The sequence below is a fragment of the Astyanax mexicanus genome, chromosome 5 (genome assembly GCF_023375975.1).
Source record: "Astyanax mexicanus isolate ESR-SI-001 chromosome 5, AstMex3_surface, whole genome shotgun sequence".
In the NCBI taxonomy this organism is placed as follows: Eukaryota; Metazoa; Chordata; class Actinopteri; order Characiformes; family Acestrorhamphidae; genus Astyanax; species Astyanax mexicanus.
Genome location: NC_064412.1, coordinates 26322102 through 26342126, shown reverse-complemented (window position 1 = coordinate 26342126; position 20025 = coordinate 26322102). Strand labels below are relative to the sequence as shown.

Sequence of the window (20025 nt, the reverse complement as noted above, 5' to 3'; positions counted from 1 at the left end):
TCTCAAACATTTTAGACTATGTACCACCCACACTCAAATTAAAAACTTAAAATAACCCGTTTAAGTCATCAACAAAAGAGATGACAAAGTCCTCAATCCCAGCTTTGGACACCTTTTACATTATAAACTCCTTCATTAAATCCAAATGGCAAGAAGAGTGGGACCAAGAGCTCAACAATAAACTGCATGAAATTCAACCTTGGTTAAGACGGACAATCTTCAAACACAACTCAAGATCAGATCAGACAGTTTACACGATTTTGCAAGATGCCGAATAGGCCACTCAAAAATAACACATGGACACCTTATAACAAACACTGAAATACCATCTTGTCAATCGTGTAACACCCCAGTAACTATGAAACACATCCTCATCGACTGTCCAGCCCATAACCATATAAGAAAGTTTTACTATCAAGAAAAGAACATAAAGGACCTTTAAAAAAAAAAAAAAAAAAAAAACCCACCTGGGAAGTTTTTAAGTTTTCATCAGATCTTAATCTCGAACATCAACTTGACACATATGTAGTGACTTATGTAATCTTTGAATAAACTGTACTATATCTACACACATAAAACCAAGTGTATGCCTAAAATAGCCAAATTTGTGCTGGAGTGGCAGTAACACCCCAAAAACAAACCAACCAACCAACCAACCAACCCCTTTAAGTCATCCACAGGAACATATATATACAAGCAAACTTGGAATGAACGATAAGGACAAATAATGCAATGTGTAATAATGCTGTTAGATATCCTGATGTCAGCGTGCAACTAACTATTGCAGCCCTACTCCAGAGCTGATGCTGAATTGAAGGCCCAGTCACACTAGCTTTTTTTTTTTAGGAAGGTTTTTCAAGTTTCTGGTCCTGCCTTTCTCCTCGGTGTGGCTGCGGCTGAAATCTGCATGATTAGAGGAGTGCATGGCCGTAGTCTCGCAGAATCAGTGATATCTGGCTAAATAAAAAAAAAAGGCCAGCTTTGAGGAGGAGGGCCCTGCATGTGCCTTCTGTTTAGAGAGCCTCCATTTCGCTAGCTGGTGGCGATCACATTCAGCAGCCCTGCTTACCCCTCGGCCTGCCTGTAGACAGTCTGCTCTGAACCTGCTCATTAAAACCATGCAGCTTGTGGCTAATCATTTCAGCGCATATAGAGCAGTACTCAGTCTGATGTGTGCAGAGCACTCGACACTGGACCCTGTCACAGAGCAGCTGCTCTAGCCTGAATACAAATAAAGGCATGTATAAAAAGAGTACCGGTAGATCTGTTTGTAAATCATACTCAAACCCAGACTCAGTCCAGAGCAGATGTGTTTGTCTCATAGATATCTGGCTGCTCTGATTGTTGGAAGGATCTGGCGCACTCTGTGTTTTTGGCTTTTCTGCAACTCAGAGTCAAACGTCAAGTTTATTTTAGGTCAGCTGCAGCATCTCCAGCAGTGAGACAAGAACAATGCTAAAAGCCAGTCAACGCCAGCCAATCAGCAGGGTTCAGGAGGTCATGTCAGGATCCTCGCTCCAGACTGCAGCACACAATATGTTTTTAAACAGGAGTTGTTTAAAAATGTGTAAGAGGGAGGGTTCTCAAAATGAGGCATTTTTTGTTTATTTTTGTTTAGATCTTAGACTTTTTCATTTTGATTAATAGGAGAAAATAAATCTAGAGTTTTAATGTTTGTAACAGAAATCTGAATATTATGGTTCTAGATTCAGTCATTTTTTTTTATCTTCACATGTAAACTCTTTAATGAGAGTGAATAGTTCATGAATAGTTCGTGTCTCAGTTCCAGTTTTTCTTGTGTTCATTCACTTACTGAAATAAGTGTGGAAACTGTGGACTGTAAAGGTTTTAAATATTAAAACCATCTCACATCATTAAGCAGGTAGATATAAAATAATGTTTTATTTGAATAAATAAGCCATTCCAATAAATATCTGTATATCAACCACTTTAACTTTTTGAGGAAATCAAACTAAATACTAAAATGTTCTTTCATGATAAGTTAAAAATAAAAAAAGCAAAAAAAGGAAAATGATAAAAAATAATAATAATTTTGCATTAAAGGGTTGGATATGGATATTCATTGGAAGGGTTCAAATATAGGTATAGTCTTGGTTTGTTGAGAGAAAAAAATGGATAACGAATTCAGTGTGTGGAATCCAGTAGGCAGTATATCAAATAATATCACAATACCTAAACATGGTATGTTTGGATATATAGAATACCAAAGCTAATGTGTTCAAGCAGAAATATATGCACCATAAGAATCAGAGATTTTTTTTTATGAGAACCAGAACAAGAAAGGTCTCCATGGAAGAACAGGTGAACAGCTCGCCCAGATTTTTAAGAATTTAGAACTGATGTAAATTTAATTTGTGAAAGAAATCATAAAATTTTGCTTGTATTCATAGAAAAATGGGAATATTTCATGTCATGTTGTTTGACACACAACCTACTTTTAATTGGTGAGGACACAAACTGAGCCAAATCCTGCTGGACAGCTTTGAATGTTGGTTGGAGTTTCTGCTTTAAACTGTGTTCTGAAGGTTTGTCTCAGCGTTTGATGGTCAGAGCTCTGCTTATAGACATCCCTCCATTCATCTGCGCTGACTCTGTTGTGCTGGACCACCAACGCCAACTCCTGTAGATCTGCTAGAACCAGATGATTAGATCGTGTTCTCTGTTCAGTCTCTCACTGATTTTGACCTCTTCTCTCTGCAGTGGATCGTATTGTGGGTTTGGACCAGGTGGCCGGTATGAATGAGACCGCATTTGGAGCGACATACAAGACCAAGAAGGGAATGTTCCGGACTGTAGGGCAGCTCTACAAGGAATCCCTGACCAAACTGATGGCCACGCTTCGAAACACTAACCCCAACTTTGTCCGTTGCATCATCCCAAACCACGAGAAGAGGGTAAGTCCACCTGCTAAGAGTAGATCTGTCCCTCTAAAGAGACCCCAATGTTAGATTTTGCATGCCCTAACCTCTACTCTCTTCCTCTGCTTTTTCCTTTATTGCAGGCTGGAAAACTGGAGCCCCACCTAGTTCTGGACCAGCTGAGGTGTAATGGAGTTCTGGAGGGAATCAGGATCTGCAGGCAGGGCTTCCCCAACCGCATTGTCTTCCAGGAGTTCAGACAGAGGTACGTGCAGATGTTTCGTTATAGTTCAGTTCCCCTGGTGCCACCAAAACAGATCTGACTGCTCCATGGCTCCTAATGGTCCAGGGGACTGAATTGCTCCCACTGTGTTAAACAGATCACTGGTTCAAATCCTGGGTCATGTTGCTTGCGATCGGCAGCCGGAGCCTCAGAGAGCCCAATTGGCAATGCTCACTCTAGCGAGTAGATGTTGTTCTCTCTCTCTCTCCCCCTTTCCCCCCCCAATTTACATGGCCGATTACCAAACCCACTCATTAGGATTCCCCGGACGGAGAGTGAAGACTAGTACATGCCTCCTCCGATACATGTGAAGTCAGCCACCGCCTCTTTTCAAACACTGCTGATGCAGCATTTCCGAGTAGCATCACAGTGCACTTGGAGGAAAGCGCAGCGACTCGGTTCCGATACATCAGCTCACAGACGCATTGTTCTGATCAACATCCCCCAACATCCCCCTCTGATCAACATCCCCCCCCCCACATCACTTTTAAGGTCATCTGTTAGCTGATGTATCATAGCTGGGTCACTGTGCTTTCCTCCGAGCGTAATGGCCTCCCAGTGATGTTGAATCAGCGGCTGTTTAAAAAAGAGGCAGTGGCTGATTTTACAGGTTTGCACTAGTCTTCATCCCCCTCATGCTGGGGATGTTATTAGTGATGTGGGACTTCCAAATAGGGGAGGAAAGGGGATAAATTTAGAGGAAAAAACACAGCTCTGACCAATTAATGCTTTAGTAGTGTTTTTTTTTTTTTTTTTATTATTGTTTGTTTTATTTATATATATATATATATATGTGTGTGTGTGTGTGTGTGTATGTGTGTGTGTCTTCAATCATCCTTGACATTTGCTGAATGCAACACTGTACTAAACCACGCATTTACTGCAGTACAGTAATGTTCTTTTGGTATAAGAATACTGAAGTGGTGCTGTCTGTGTGTTTCTTTCAGGTATGAGATCCTCACCCCTAACGCAATTCCCAAGGGCTTCATGGACGGCAAGCAGGCCTGCGAGAGGATGGTGAGTTGACTCTGTTACTTTTACACAACTTTATTTATTTATGTAGCGTTTTGTGTTTTGGTTTCTGTTTACTTGTATACCTTTTAAACCTGATATCTCCAGTTTAAAACCTGCTAACGTAAACATCTGATCCGTTTTCTCTCTTCAGATCCAGGCTCTGGAGCTGGACCCCAACCTGTACCGGATTGGCCAGAGTAAAATCTTTTTCCGCACTGGAGTTCTGGCTCACTTGGAGGAGGAGCGGGACTTGAAGATCACAGATATCATCATCTACTTCCAGGCTGTGTGTCGAGGATATCTGGCACGCAAGTATGTACCTGCAGTAACCTTTTGGTGTCCTGTGATTTGAGTATGTATGTAACATTACTAATAGTTTATTAATTACAAATAAAATCCCCGAAATCTTCAGTCCGCCTTATAATCCGCCTTATAAAGTGCAGTGTCGTAAAGTTTCAGTTTAGCTCGAGGCACTGAGGCTGGAGCAGTATTAGCATTAGCTGCTAACCTCTTTTGGCGTTCAGAGGTATTATCGGCCTGTAGCCTGCTGCTAACCCTGGCTAGCACTGCTGGATCAGTATTAGCATTACCTCAAAGGTGAGTATATGTGACTGTAGCCTGCATGTTTACCGTGTTAAAACAATCTACGTGGGACAAACCACTAGCTCTCAGGGTTCCTCTGTGTAGTGTTGTCAGGCGGCATTTACCCGCTAATTTAGCTGCTAATGCGAATGCTTCTGCACCCAGACTTAGTGAAAATCTGGAATTCTAAGCTTACTGTAAATAAACAGAAGCTCTTTACTCACCCAAATGAACTGTTTTCAGGAGAGAAGTCTGTGTAGATTAAAAACAAGCGCTCGTTTGAAAATGTTTTGTACAGTTTTGTTTACTTAGCTTAGCTTTACTTAACTTAGTTAGTTACCCCCCATCACCACCCAGCAGCAAGACCTGCTGAATTAGATGGAAAACATGGCGACACCCCTGTTCTTTACTAGTGTTACATAATGTCCCTTATAATCCGGTGCGCCTTGTGTATGAAAATAGACCAGAAAATAGACATCCATTGATGGTGCACCTTATAATCTGCTGCACCTTAGAGTAGCACAAAATATAGCAAAAAATACAGTAATAATATTGTGTGTGTGTTTTTGTGTGTGTTTTTGTGTGTAGGGCCTTTGCTAAGAAGCAGCAGCAGCTGAGTGCTCTGAAGGTTCTCCAGAGGAACTGTGCTGCGTACCTGAAGTTGCGGCACTGGCAATGGTGGAGGCTCTTTACCAAGGTGAGACTTACTAATAAACAAACCTGCACAGAGATGTGTGTGTGTTTTAATGGACTAAATTGCTGTAATTAAAGTGAGGGTGAAATCGTCTGTGTTTGATCTCTATTTGTTTTTGTTTGTTCTCAGGTGAAGCCTCTGCTGCAGGTGACTCGGCAGGAGGAGGAGATGCAGGCTAAAGATGAAGAGCTGGTTAAGGTGAAGGAAAGACAAGTAAAGGTGGAGAACGAGCTGGTGGAGATGGAGAGAAAACACCAGCAGGTTAGTGCATTTAATAACCACATGCAGAGATTTAACTGAAGCATCAGCAGCTCAGAGAGTATGTGGTCTCCTTCTGCTTTGATCTAATATACATCAATTGGTGATATGGGAATGGCTAAACTGGGGCAATTATGGGGGAAAGAACTTGTAAATTCCATGTTCATTTTGAGCAGTACAACTGGGAAATGGGGATTTCTGACCCAGTTCTTCACAATTTAAAGACAATCATTTAACACCTCAACGAGCAGAGAAATTACTAAATTCAGTTCATTAGTCTGTGACGTAATTGACACTAAATTGTGGCTAACATACAGGGGTTGGACAATGAAACTGAAACACCTGTCATTTTAGTGTGGGAGGTTTCATGGATAAATTGGAGCAGCCTGGTGGCCAATCTTCATTAATTGCACATTGCACTGTTAAGAGCAGAGTGTGAAGGTTCAATTAGCAGGGTAAGAGCACAGTTTTGCTCTAAATATTGCAATGCACACAACATTATGGGTGACATACCAGAGTTCAAAAGAGGACAAACTGTTGGTGCACATCTTGCTGGCGCATCTGTGACCAAGACAGCAAGTCTTTGTGATGTATCAAGAGACACGGTATCCAGGGTAATGTCAGCATACCACCACGAAGGACGAACCACATCCAACAGGATTAACTGTGGACGCAAGAGGAAGCTGTCTGAAAGAGATGTTCCAGTGCTAACCCGGATTGTATCCAAAAAACATAAAACCACGGCTGCCCAAATCACAGCAGGATTCAATATGCACCTCAACTCTTCTGTTTCCACCAGAACTGTCCAATAATAAATTATTGTGGTCTAAAACCAGGTGTTTCAGTTTCATTGTCCAACCCCTGAACTTGTTGATGATGTTGTTATAATACATTTAAATAAGGTTAACCCCCTGGGTCTCCCACTGGTATATCTTCTTCTTTATCCAGTATAATTCTGAGGCATCTACACACATTTTATAGCCTAACATTTTAAACATTTGCGCTGATTCTCAGCTCGTGGAGGAAAAGAACATCCTGGCAGAACAGCTGCAGGCAGAGACGGAGCTTTTTGCAGAGGCCGAGGAGATGAGGGCTCGTCTGGTGGCCAAGAAGCAGGAGCTGGAGGAGATCCTTCATGACCTGGAGTCTCGTGTGGAGGAAGAAGAGGAGAGAAATCAGTCACTGCAGAACGAGAAGAAGAAGATGCAGTCACACATACAGGTAAATGCTGGGAAATGTATGCAGTGGGAAAGGGTTTCTGTGAACTTTGAGTTTTTAAAGAGTTAAAAACGGCCTGTTGCCTAGCCGGGTATGTTGAATAATTACAGTGCAAGCATTGTGGTTTTATCATAGTTTTTGTATTCAGTGTTACACCAAGGTCTTGGCAATAGGGCTGGGTACCATTTTTAAATTTTCAATACCTATACAGGTACGGTACCTTGAGTTCTATACAGATACCCATACGTTTTTTTGTTTTGTTTTGTTTTTTTCAGATACCTTTTTCTAAATTCCAAACAAAAAATAAAAAAGTGATAGTCTCACAAAACTGATTTATTTAACAGCTGACATGAGTAATCTCATTCTCATACTGTCATTATGAGACGCTACTATACTTAGATTTTATTAAGAACAAAAAAAAGAGACAGGAAGATGACGCGAGTAAACGAGAGAGAGAGAGCGCTTGAGAGAGAGAAAGAGGGAGAGAGATTGAAGGAGAAACAGCACGAACGAGAGCGAGTGAGGGAGGGAGAGACAGCGTGAGTGCTTGAGAGATTTTAGCATAATGGCGATGTGTGGACAATTGAATGATCCGCGTTTTTGTGTGCCACAGGGCGCTGTGGTGATTGTTTTTACCGTGCTGGGTGCGCTCTTTGCTTGAAATATGCATAAACGTGCCAAATGCAAAGTATCGAAAATGGGCTCCTCATTTATTTAATTAAAAAAACTTTTTTTACTGTATTTTATTTATTTATTTATTTTACAGAGACATTTCAGTACTTTTAAGTATCAAATTTCGATACCCAGCCCTACTCAGCACTACTGCTGGAGCAAGATGTAAAATAATTAGACCATACCCGAAACTTCTCTCTCTTTCTCTCTTTTTCTCTCTCTCTCTCTTTCTCTCTCTCTCTCTCTTTCTTTCTCTCTCTTTCTCTTTCTTTCTCTCTCTCTCTCTCTCTCTCTCTCTTTCTCCCCTATTTCTCTTATCTACACATCTAGACCGTTTGTGTCTGTTCACAGTCAGATAAAGGATAAAGAAACTGCCATAAGGCTGTTTTAAATACAGTTAGTCTAATACTCTAGATGTTTAACACAAACATTTGGAAATATTATAATATCTATAAAACACAGCTGTTTTGTTACAGCTCTGGTAAAAATAATACAAATAAAAAAAAATATTTTGTCTACCTGTCATTATAATAGAAATACACTGTTCGCCTCTTACAGAACAATTGTTTGTGTAATTTATAGTTTAATAAAAAATAATAAGAAGAGTTTTATAATAAGGGGATTCTAATAAAACAATTGTCATCAGATTGCGATAAACACACAACAAGAAAAGGAAATTATGTTGCTTTCATTTGTTTGGAGGGTAACTGGAGTGTGAAATTGAGCGTAGTTTCAGAACTATGGTTTTGCTTTGTTGTGTCATATTTTCCATTGGATCAGCCATGTTTGTGTCCAATTCCTGAAATTTGTTTACTGTAGTTTTACTTATTTACTTTAGCCACAGGACGCCCATCAGACAGTTTGTCCTTAGTATGGAGGGAATGGATCTGTGCTGGTGTTTATCTAGTAATAATGTACAGTGTGGAATACAGAGCATTCTTTGATTATTTACTGTATTGTGTTGTATTGTATTGTGTTGTGTTGTGTAGGACCTTGAGGAGCAGCTGGATGAGGAGGAAGCTGCTAGGCAGAAGCTGCAGCTGGAGAAAGTGACTGCAGAGGCCAAAATAAAGAAAATGGAGGAAGACCTGCTGCTTCTGGAGGACCAAAACTCCAAATTCCTCAAAGTACTTTATTTATTTATTTATTTATTTATTTATTATATAAAGTTTTCCTGGTATACATACTCTCACCACTGACTGTACAAGTCAGTTTCCAGTGAGTGTGTCTACCCAAAAACCTTGGGTATCAACTTCCTTGTCCATCAACTTCCTTTATTCTGTTTTATTCTTATATTCTATGTAGAGTTTAACAGGTAGACACACTCACTGTCTGACACTTTGACATTAGAACCTAATAGCTCAGGCTGTGTTTGTTTCTGTTTCTCTCTGCAGGAGAAGAAGCTGCTGGAAGAGAGGGTCAGCGAGATGACCTCCATGCTGGCCGAGGAGGAAGAGAAGGCCAAGAACCTCGGCAAAGTGAAAAACAAGCAAGAGATGATGATGGTGGACCTTGAAGGTTAAAAATAATAAGCTTGTCTACATTTTTTTAGCTTTTAACAACACACATTTGACATTTTGAACAGCAGAGGCAGATATCATCTTACTTCTGACTGAACCTTGTAGACCAGGGTGATCTGATGTGTATTTTCTTTTTGATCGTGTGCCTCTAGAGCGTCTAAAGAAGGAGGAGAAGACCAGGCAGGAGCTGGAGAAGGCCAAGCGTAAACTAGATGCTGAAACCACAGACCTGCAGGAGCAGATCGCTGAGCTTCAGGCTCAGATTGATGAGCTGAAAATACAGCTGGCTAAAAAGGAGGAGGAGCTTCAGGCTGTTCTAGCCAGGTGAGACCACACCTGTCTGGTAGCAGCAATACCAAAAATGCTAAACTGGATCCTGTATTAATTATTAATTAAGTGTAATGAATTGTTTTTTAATACTATTTTAGCAAAAATGACACTTAATAATAAAAATAAATAAAACAAATTGGCAAAGTTCAACTAAATACAAATTCAACTGCTTATGCAACATGTAGTAATTCATACAAAAAGAAGTCCTGTTTCTTTAGTATTCTCACTGAATGTAAACACTTTAGAGACCCTAAAATCTATATTTTTGTACATTTGTATTTTTTTAGTATACAGCAACAAGCATGATATTCCTCCTTACACTACTTGGAATATTGACTAGAGAATGTAAACTGGTGGTGTTTGAGGGTTCATGTCTAGCACAGAATTTCCTGTTTAAATGCATAAACCAAACATGTTTATTAACAGGTAGTTAAATCTGTTGAGTGATGTGTTCAGTTACAACAATGCTGGACAGTGTCTGCATGCCTAGCAATGAAGAACTTTGAAACCTGCTGATATTAGAGTTAGTAAATTAATTCTGATGAAGATTTTTGTGGTCTTTTGGTTTTTGAGCCCCTAAAACCAAATCAAAATGCCACAGGCTCATTAGTGACATTGTATAAATGGACAGTGTTTGTAGGGGTTTGGTTTGAGACTTATAAACGCTGAGAACTTTGAGTCTTTATTTATTAGATCTCTATTATTTCATATTTTCTTAAGCTCACACAAACTTAGCTGAACATAATCAGGTCTGTTGCCTTTCTGCTGGTGTTTTAAACAAACAACAGAGATTCATGTTTAAAAAAAAAATCCTCTGGCATGTGTGACAATCTTCTTTAAGTTCTTTGTAACTTTGGGCAAATCAGGTACATCAAACTATTTAAAAAAATGGCTTAGGCAGTGCCAGTGTGTGATTATATGCACCACAGGCGGTGGCATTTATACTGTTCATATTGAAATCGAAATTATATTTCATCAACCTAAATGTAAAAATATATCATGATATAATTGTTAGCTATATCGTGAGGACAAACTACAGGAGTTGGCCATCTGAAGGGAAGGTGACTGCAGTGGAGGATAATCCATACGACACTGAGCCATGAGATGTTCAGTTTGAAGCCCCTCCATAAAATATGTTACTCTCTATCACTAACGTCGGATAAAAATCACACAAACACATGCCTCAAAAAAAACGTAGATGGGAGGAGAGAATCAACCATAAAATGAATATCAATTAGTTTCCTAAAGCTTCCCGAAGTCCCATGCAACTCAGACAACAGCAACACAATGTTGTAAAAGTGACCCTTTAAAACTGCTAAATGTAATGCGGTCAAAAATGTTGATGCACCAGTGCAAAATGTATTCTAGAGCCTTGTGATGGACTACATTTCAGGATAAGGATGTAAATTTATCCAAACTTTCACTTTAATTGTGTGTCAGATTTGAAGAATCTCATGTGTGTGTATATTTGTGTAACAGGGGTGATGAGGAGGTGGCTCAGAAGAACAACGCTCTGAAACAGGTCCGGGAGATGCAGTCACAACTAGCTGAGCTGCAGGAGGATCTGGAGTCTGAGAAAGCTGCTCGAAACAAAGCAGAGAAACTGAAACGGGATCTTAGTGAAGAGCTGGAGGCGCTGAAGACCGAGCTGGAGGACACACTGGACACCACAGCCGCTCAGCAAGAGCTTAGGTACACCACAAGACCCACATCAGGGTCTGCAGAAAGTGGGTGGAACCACACAAATACGTTTGTTAGTTAGTGCCTTGTCTAAAATAGTAGAGACAAAAGGAAATGGTCAGTTATTACTTATTTTTATTGATAGTTTTTATAGGAAATTCAAAATGATTACTGTTTGTTCTAAATAGTTTTTGAACCCTGTAGGGAATAATGCAAAAAACAGGTAACACAGTAACAAACCAGTTGGCTTGAAGAGTTTAAAAATTGCTTTATTGTGGTGTTTATAATTTACATAAACTTCATCAGCATGTTCTGCATTATTGGATTAGAAATGCTGTAATTCCCAATAATATTTAAATGTATATGTGTATCAAAAGTATGTAATACTTTTGTTATGGCAATGTTAATATGATTATTTTGTATTTCTTCCACAGGACAAAGAGAGAGCAGGAAGTGGCTGAACTGAAGAAGGCGATTGATGAAGAGACCAGAAACCATGAGTCCCAAATCCAGGAGATGAGGCAGAGGCACGGGACAGCTCTGGAGGAGCTCTCCGAGCAACTGGAGCAGGCCAAGAGGGTCAGCTGTTCAACACTCAAATTCACCCACACTTATATATGTAAACAGCTCTGGGAAAAAAAATAAGAGACCACTTAAAAATGAGTTTCTTTGATTTTACAAAATTAAAAACCTCTGGAATATAATCAAGAGGAAGATGGATGATCACAAGCCATCAAACCGAGCTGAATTGCTTTAATATTTGCACCAGGAGTGCCACAAAATTATCCAAAAGCAGTGTGTAAGACTGGTGGAGGAGATCATGCCAAGATGCATGAAAACTGTGATTGAAAACGGAGTTATTCCACCAAATATTGATTTCTGAACTCTTAAACCTTTACGAATATGAACTTGTTTTCTTTGCATTATTTGAGGTCTGAAAGCTCTGCATCTTTTGTTATTTCAGCGAATTCTTTAAATGCTCTAAATGACAATATTTTTGTCTGGAATTTGGGAGAAAATGTTTTCTGTAGTTTTAAAGAATGAAACAACAATGTTTATTTTACTAAAACTTTTACCTATAAATAGCAAAATCAGAGAAACTGATTCAGAAACTGAAACGGTCTCTTTTATTTTTTCCAGAGTTGTATATGTATGTTTGTGTATGTACAGGTGCTGGTCAACGAATTAGAATAATTTGAATTCAATAAAACAACAGTGTCACAGTTAAATGGCCTAAATGGGCCTTTTGGAAAGCTCAGCTGAGCAATTTTTTTTCCAGGTAACGAGTTCTGTGATTAGTCTAACGAGTAGGACAGGTGCTGTGAACACCTGATTTGCTTTCTGCACAAAAAATGCATTCAAAGAATTTCATGATTGCACTATTTCAAATTATTCTAATTCGTTGACCAGCACCTGTAGTATAAATATTTGAGTATCAGTGCCATGGCACAACCATCTGTGCAGAGTGGTTTAGTAGTTCAATATTTGAATGAAATTGCTTCTACATTTTGACCGTATTTTATAAACGAACAAAATAAACACTAATATAATCAAAAACACAATTTCACACACAGCAATTTATTCACATTAACATGCATTAAATGTGCTCTTTCACATGCTCTGTGTAATTACACATTCTCACCCGAAAGGTATCCATTTCCCCCAAACTTATTGAATGTCACTTTAGAAAGTATGATGGTATAAAAATCATTAAATGATATAATTCCTCTGTCTGACAGATTGTTTGTGTGTTTACAGTTTAAGGCGAACCTGGAGAAGAGTAAGCAGACTCTGGAGGGGGATAATAAGGAGCTGGTTACAGAGGTGAAGGCTCTGCAGCAGAGCAAACTTGACTCGGAGCACAAGCGGAAGAAGCTGGAAGCTCAGCTGCAGGAAGTTTTGGCTCGTGTCACTGAAGGAGAACGGACCAAGGGGGAGCTAGCTGAGCGCTCTCACAAACTACAGGTCTGATTCATAATCTGATTTATATTTACTGTAATTTTCACACTGTAAGGCGCACCGGATTATAAGGAGCACTATCAATGAACGTCTGTTTTCTAGTTTAATTTAATACATACAACACATGGGTGTCGTAATGTTTTCCTTCTAATTCAGCAGGTGGCGAGACCTGTTAAGCTAAGCTAAGCTAAGCTAAGTAAACAAAATTATAATTAAAAATAAATAAATAAATAAAAATAAATAAAAAGTGCTTCTATTTATTTATAGTAAGCTTATATTTCCAGATTGGAGGCTAATGCTAATGCTGCTCCAGCAGTGCTTGCCAGGGATAGCAGCAGCCTACAGGCCGATAATACTCACCTCTGATTTGGCCAGCATGGTTAGCGGTAATGGTACTGCTAAAGCTGCTCCAGCAGTGCTAGCTGGGGATAGCAGCAGGCTACAGGCCAATAATACTTACCTCTGAACGGCCGAAGAGCTTGCGCTTAGTGCGGTTAGCGGGTTATGATAATGCTAATGCTGCTCCAGCAGTGCTTGCCAGGTATAGCAGCAGCCTACAGGCCGATAATACTTACCTCTGATTTGGCCAAAAAGCTAGCACGGTTAGCGGGTAATGGTAATGCTAATGCTGCTCCAGCAGTGCTAGCTGGGGATAGCAGCAGGCTACAGGCCAATAATACTTACCTCTGAATGGCCAAAGAGCTAGCGCTTGGCACGTTTAGCGGGTAATGGTAATGCTAATGCTGCTCCAGTAGTGCTTGCCAGGGATAGCAGCAGCCTACAGGGCGATAATACTCCATCTGGGCGGCCAAAGACCTAGAGCGGTTAGCGGCTAATGCTAATACTGCTGGAGAACTAAACTGAAACTCTTGTTTAACACTGCAGTTCAGCAGAGTAGCTTTACTGCTTCTTACAACCTGACCGATTAAAAGGCGCACTGGCGATTTTTGGGAAAATTATAAGATTTTTAGTGCACCTTATAGTGCGATTTAGTCATTTATTGCAGGATTTGATCACGATAACGTCTCGTGTTTTACGTTATACATTGTATACACCTGTGTACGCAGACTGAGCTGGAGAACGTGTCTGCTCTGCTGGAGGACGCAGAAAAGAAGGGAATAAAGCTGGCAAAAGACTCTTCCAGCCTGGAGAGCCAGCTGCAGGACACACAGGTAACACCCAGAGCACCCAGTTTACTGTAACTGTGCTCTGACTAAGACTCCTGATCGAGGCTTTAAATCTGTGTGTTCGATATGCAGGAGCTTCTGCAGGAGGAAACCCGCCAGAAGCTGAACCTCAGCACCCGTATCCGCCAGCTGGAGGAGGAGAAGAATAATCTGCTGGAGCAACAGGAGGAGGAGGAGGAGGCTCGCAGAAACCTGGAGAAACAACTGGCAACCCTGCAGGCACAGGTACAGGCACACGCACGCGCACACAATACAAACCCCTAAAGCATGTTATCTTGTATCTTGCATCTGATGTCAAGTCGTGTGTTTCTGCAGCTGTGCGAGACGAAAAAGAAGCTGGAGGATGACTCAGGAGTCGTGGAGGGTCTGGAGGAGGTCAAGCGGAAGTTGCAGAAGGACGTTGAGGCTACCAATCAGAGGCTGGAAGAGAAGGCTATGGCCTTTGACAAGCTGGAGAAGACCAAAACCCGGCTGCAACAGGAACTGGATGACCTGATGGTGGATCTGGACCACCAGAGACAGATCGTCTCCAACCTGGAGAAGAAGCAGAAGAAATTTGACCAGGTTAAACACTGAGGGGCTCTTTTGTTTCATATATACACATTACAAATGTACAGCTCTGGAAAAAAAAAATAAGAGACCACTTCAGTTTCTGAATCAGTTTCTCTGTTTATAGGTATATGTTTAAGTAAAATAACATTGTTGTTTTATTCTATAAACTACAGACAACATTTCTCCCAAATTCCAAATAAAAATGGCTGAAATAACAAACAAGATGCAGAGCTTTTAGACCACAATTTGATCACAGTTTTCATGCATTTTGGCATCTTAGTTCTTCTCCACCAGTCTTACACACTGCTTTTGGATAACTTTATATTTTATGTTATTTTGTATGTGTTTGTTTGCTTGTGTCTATGTTCTAGATGCTGGCGGAGGAGAAGAGTGTGTCTGCTCGCTATGCTGAAGAACGTGACCGCGCAGAAGCTGAAGCTCGAGAGAAGGAGACAAAGGCTCTGTCCATGGCCCGAGCTCTGGATGAAGCTCTGGAAGCTAAAGAGGAGTTTGAGAGGTTGAATAAGCAGCTGAGGGCCGAGATGGAAGATCTGATGAGCTCAAAGGATGATGTGGGAAAGAATGTGAGTTACTGAGTGATAAACTATAGTTTCTTATTTATTGTGATGTACAGGGGTTGGACAATGAAACTGAAACACCTGTCATTTTAGTGTGGGAGGCTTCATGGCTATATTGAACCAGCCTGGTGGCCAATCTTGATTAATTGCACCAGTAAGAGCAGAGTGTGAAGGTTCAATTAGCAGGGTAAGAGCGTAGTTTTGCTCAAAATATTGCAATGCGCACAACATTATGGGTGACATACCAGAGTTCAAAAGAGGACAAATTGTTGGTGCACGTCTTGCTGGAGCATCAGTGACCAAGACAGCAAGTCTTTGTGATGCATCAAGAGCCACGGTATCCAGGGTAATATCAGCATATCACCAAGAAGAACCAACCACATCCAACAGGATTAACTGTGGATGCAAGAGGAAGCTGTCTGAAAGGATGGATTGTATCAAAAAACATAAAACCACGGCTGCCCAAATCACGGCAGAATTTAATGTGCACCTCAACTCTCCTGTTTCCAGCAGAACTGTCAGTCAGGACAATAAATGATTGTGGTCTAAAACCAGTTGTTTCAGTATTGATTCTTCTTTATGTTGTGTTCTCATTTCCTCACAGGGTAAAGGTGATTAAACTGTTGAATTAAGCTGTGCTTTGTGTGGTCAGGTTCATGAGCTGGAGAAGTCGAAGCGTACGCTGGAGCAGCAGGTGGAGGAAATGCGCACACAGTTGGAGGAACTGGAGGACGAGCTTCAGGCCACAGAGGATGCCAAGCTGCGTCTGGAGGTCAACATGCAGGCCATGAAAGCCCAGTTTGAGCGTGATCTGCAGGCCAGAGATGAGCAGAACGATGAGAAGAAAAGGCTTCTGGTCAAACAGGTGAGTCCTAAAGATAATTCACCTTGAATCATCCCAGATATTTAGCCCTTAACTCTTCAGTAAGGTTAAGTCTCATTTAGAGAATGAACTTTTAAGGGTTGGTTTTCCAGAGAGGGATTAAAGGAGAACTCCTGTGTAAAATTGAATTTTGGTGTTGTATAATATAATGAAGAGTTCTAACTTTTGTTGAACTGTACAGCACTGCTCTCCAGCAGCTTTCTGAGATGCAGTAATTTTGTGCGCTTTGGGGCATCCACTTGCCCCTGCAGATAAATTGCACCGTTACACCGTTATTCAGGCTCAAAGTAGCTCCACACCTCACTGGTGGAATCCAGAGAGCTCTGATATTTAAATCGAGGCATTAAGAATGATGAATGCTCAGCGTTGCTGTTTTCTTTTTGTCTGTTAGTTATGTTTGTGTTTTTGTTTTTGTATTAACCTTTTTTAAAAAAAAAAAAAACTTATCGTATCCTAATCTCCGGGTGCTTAAAATAAAGTCATGATGGCACCAAGTGGTCCAGCGGTCTAAAGCGCTGCCACTATGAGTAGGCTGGCTACACATGTATCAGAGGAGGCATGTGTTAGCTCTCCTGGTGTGTTGGGGCATCACTAGTGATTGGGGGAGTCCTAATGAGTGGGTTTGGTAATTGGCCATGTAAATTTGGGAGAAAATGGAAAAAATGTAAAAAAGTAAAGTCATGATCAGTAAAGTGATGGCGGTGCTCAGAGATAAGGATACGCTATATGTTGTAAACGGTGGTTTTTAATAATCTTCTTGTGCACTTTTTAAGTGATTAATGGCTCGATTTAAATATTAAAGCTCTCTGGATTCTACCATCCATTGAGGTGTGGAGCTTCTTTGAGCCTGAATAACAGTGTAAAAAGCGATTTATCTGCCCTGAAGCAGCTGTTGTAGAGTGCTGAGCAAAAAGCACAAAATTACTGGATCTCAGAAAGCTGCAGAAAAGCGGAGGTGGGCTATTCTATAAAGATTAATACTCTTGATCATGTTTTACTATACTAAAGTCAATTTTACACCAGAGTTCACCTTTACGTCTAGGTATATACTAGATTGTTCTTTAATCAAAAATTATCCATCATTATCAAAATGCTGTATTAGTCCAAGACTAGGCTAAATCCCTGTTTGGGAAACTGCCCCATAAAGTCTTTCTGCTCTAGTATCATCCTCATTTCTGACATTTTTTGACCTGTGCCACAGGTGCGTGAGATGGAGGCTGAGCTGGAGGACGAGAGGAAGCAGCGGGCACTGGCGGTGGCGGCTAAGAAGAAGCTGGAAATGGACCTGAAGGACGTCGAGGCTCAGATTGAAGCGGCTAACAAAGCCCGGGATGAGGCCATCAAACAGCTGCGCAAACTCCAGGTAATGCTGCACATGCAACTCAGACCCACAATCTGAGATTTAGATGCAGCATCTCACACCTTTTGAGATTAAAAAATAAATAAGTGAGTAGTTGGACTCTGACTGAGGTGTGGGTGTATTTGTTTGCTGCTCAGGCTCAGATGAAGGACTATCAGAGGGAGCTGGAGGAGGCCCGCTCTTCTCGAGATGAAATTTTCGCTCAGTCAAAAGAAAATGAGAAGAAGCTGAAGAGCCTCGAGGCAGAGATCCTACAGCTGCAGGAGGTATGTACACTAACATGCCAAGTTGGACTGAGGTCTGAGAATGGGTGCCAGATGGGTGAGACATTTATATTTATAAAGTAGTTCAGGTATAAACCATCCTTGATCCACAGAGTCCTGTGTGTACTGGCATTACACAGTGGACAGTGACCAGCAGTGTTTGTACAGACAATTCTAGCCTAACAGACACAAAGTGATTGGCAGAAATCACATCCATATTCAGTGCAACAGGCCCCACATCTTATCAGATCATCACTGTACCCTAAAAAAGCTTTGACACATAATGAAACTGGAGAGATTTGTTGTGTTGTTGGAAGTGTCCTTTATATCTCTGTTTACACAGATTTCACACTGGCCTAATATTTGATAATAGTGATATCGTCTATTGTGTTAATTTGTACGTTTGTTCACTAGGGGTGTGACGAGACACTCATCTCACGAGGCCAGATGAGATGAGATTTAAAAATATTTTAAAGAGAATTTTAAAAATAAAAAAATGACTTGAAAAATAGTTTTATTTGACAAAATCATATAACACAAACACATTGGTTTCTCTCACAAATTAAGTCTATAAAAAAAAATATATATATATATAAATAAAAATACAAGTGTGAACAATAAGTGCAACCACAACCTGTCATTGAGCCTATGATTTCTGTTTTTTTTTTCTCCTGAGTCTCCTGAGGAACTTACCTCTGTATAACCATAACCAGTCATATTAAGACTATGCTTAAAGTAGAACTCTGATGTAAACTGGACTTTTGGTCTAGTAAAACATAAGTACTTACCTTTTGATGAATAGCACACCTTCATTCTCCCACAGCGTTCCGAGATCCAGTGGGTGAAACAGGGCATAATTTCCCCCGATAAATTAATTTTTACACCAGTATCCAGGCTCAAAGTAGCTCCACACCTCCTTTCTAGAATCCGGAGAGCCTTGACATTTAAAACAAGGCAGACTACGCTATGTGGAGTATATGTATGTATATGTATATGTCTATGTATATGTATATAGAGTTCTCCTTTAAAGTGCAAACAGAGTACAGTACAGAGCTAAGGGATTAGTACAACTGCCTATGATAGTCATGTTGTTTTTCAAGAATATCAGCATGTCTATGTTTTCTGGAATCAGTTGAGGCCTATGGGCACTAACTGTCTGTTTAACAAGAAATATTGTCTTGTTTTAATCTTGAGATCTCGTGTCACAGGATCTTGACATACCCCTATTGTTCACATATATAACATATCAATAACTGTGACTCTATACACACAGTGTGGACTGCAGTAAATTAAGAGAAAAGTATACAATTTTGCTCTTTTAAAAGGGTATGAATGCTTTGTGATGCTATTATATTATCATGATATCAGTGGCATTTATTGGTCTTTAAATGAAAATATAATTTATCGCAGTCATTTCTGGGACGATATATATATCGTCCATACAAATTTCTTATCATGACAGGCCTGCACACTGAGCATACACACATGTACACATCCTTTTACATGCTCTTTTAATCACTGATTTACCACTGTCTGTGGGTGTGAAGGACCTGGCTGCTTCAGAGAGAGCGAGGCGTCATGCAGAGCAGGAGAGGGACGAGCTGGCGGATGAAATCTCCAACAGCGCTTCTGGGAAGTGAGTTTACCACCCTCTTTACACACAGGAGTGAGAGAGAGAGAGAGAGAGAGAGAGAGCTGTAAGTCGCACAGGAGTGGATTGAACAACACAGTGACATAGGAGACATCCCCCGGTGTGCGGTGTCTAGTTGTAACACTCCGGAGACAGACCAGGTTCAGCATACATACAGCTCTGACTTAAATAAATAAAATAAATGTTTGAAGGTATGCTGTACCTAGCTCCATTCTTTTATCTATTTTATTTACAATTAAAACTCTATAGAAACATAAGATCAGGGCTCTCAGTGGTCCAGCGGGCTAAGCGCTGCCACTATGATCAGAAGATCGCCTCCATCAAATCCTGTCCATGTAGTTTGCCATTAGCCAATGGCAAACTACATGGACAGGATTTGATGGAGGAGATCTTCTGATCATAGTGGCAGCGCTTAGCCAAGTAGCCCTGAGAGAGCACGATTGGCCTTGCTCTCTCTGGAAG

The 20025-nt window shown here is 40.6% G+C and overlaps 1 protein-coding gene across 4 annotated transcripts in view; it reads left to right on the top strand.

Annotated features, from left to right (window-relative positions):
- The window catches only part of myh10 (myosin, heavy chain 10, non-muscle), an 83598-nt gene that overhangs the window by 58008 nt on the left and 5565 nt on the right, over positions 1-20025 (top strand). For all 4 annotated transcript variants that reach the window (XM_049479906.1, XM_049479905.1, XM_049479904.1 and 1 more), the window contains 21 exons: positions 2722-2915; positions 3023-3144; positions 4110-4179; positions 4328-4488; positions 5347-5455; positions 5582-5713; positions 6725-6931; positions 8590-8727; positions 8995-9118; positions 9273-9444; positions 10930-11142; positions 11565-11709; positions 12889-13095; positions 14157-14261; positions 14349-14501; positions 14592-14840; positions 15200-15412; positions 16059-16271; positions 17491-17652; positions 17787-17915; positions 19460-19548. In XM_049479906.1, coding sequence (XP_049335863.1) covers positions 2722-2915; positions 3023-3144; positions 4110-4179; positions 4328-4488; positions 5347-5455; positions 5582-5713; positions 6725-6931; positions 8590-8727; positions 8995-9118; positions 9273-9444; positions 10930-11142; positions 11565-11709; positions 12889-13095; positions 14157-14261; positions 14349-14501; positions 14592-14840; positions 15200-15412; positions 16059-16271; positions 17491-17652; positions 17787-17915; positions 19460-19548 — 3307 coding nt within the window. The remainder of the gene's footprint in view (positions 1-2721; positions 2916-3022; positions 3145-4109; positions 4180-4327; positions 4489-5346; positions 5456-5581; positions 5714-6724; positions 6932-8589; positions 8728-8994; positions 9119-9272; positions 9445-10929; positions 11143-11564; positions 11710-12888; positions 13096-14156; positions 14262-14348; positions 14502-14591; positions 14841-15199; positions 15413-16058; positions 16272-17490; positions 17653-17786; positions 17916-19459; positions 19549-20025) is intronic.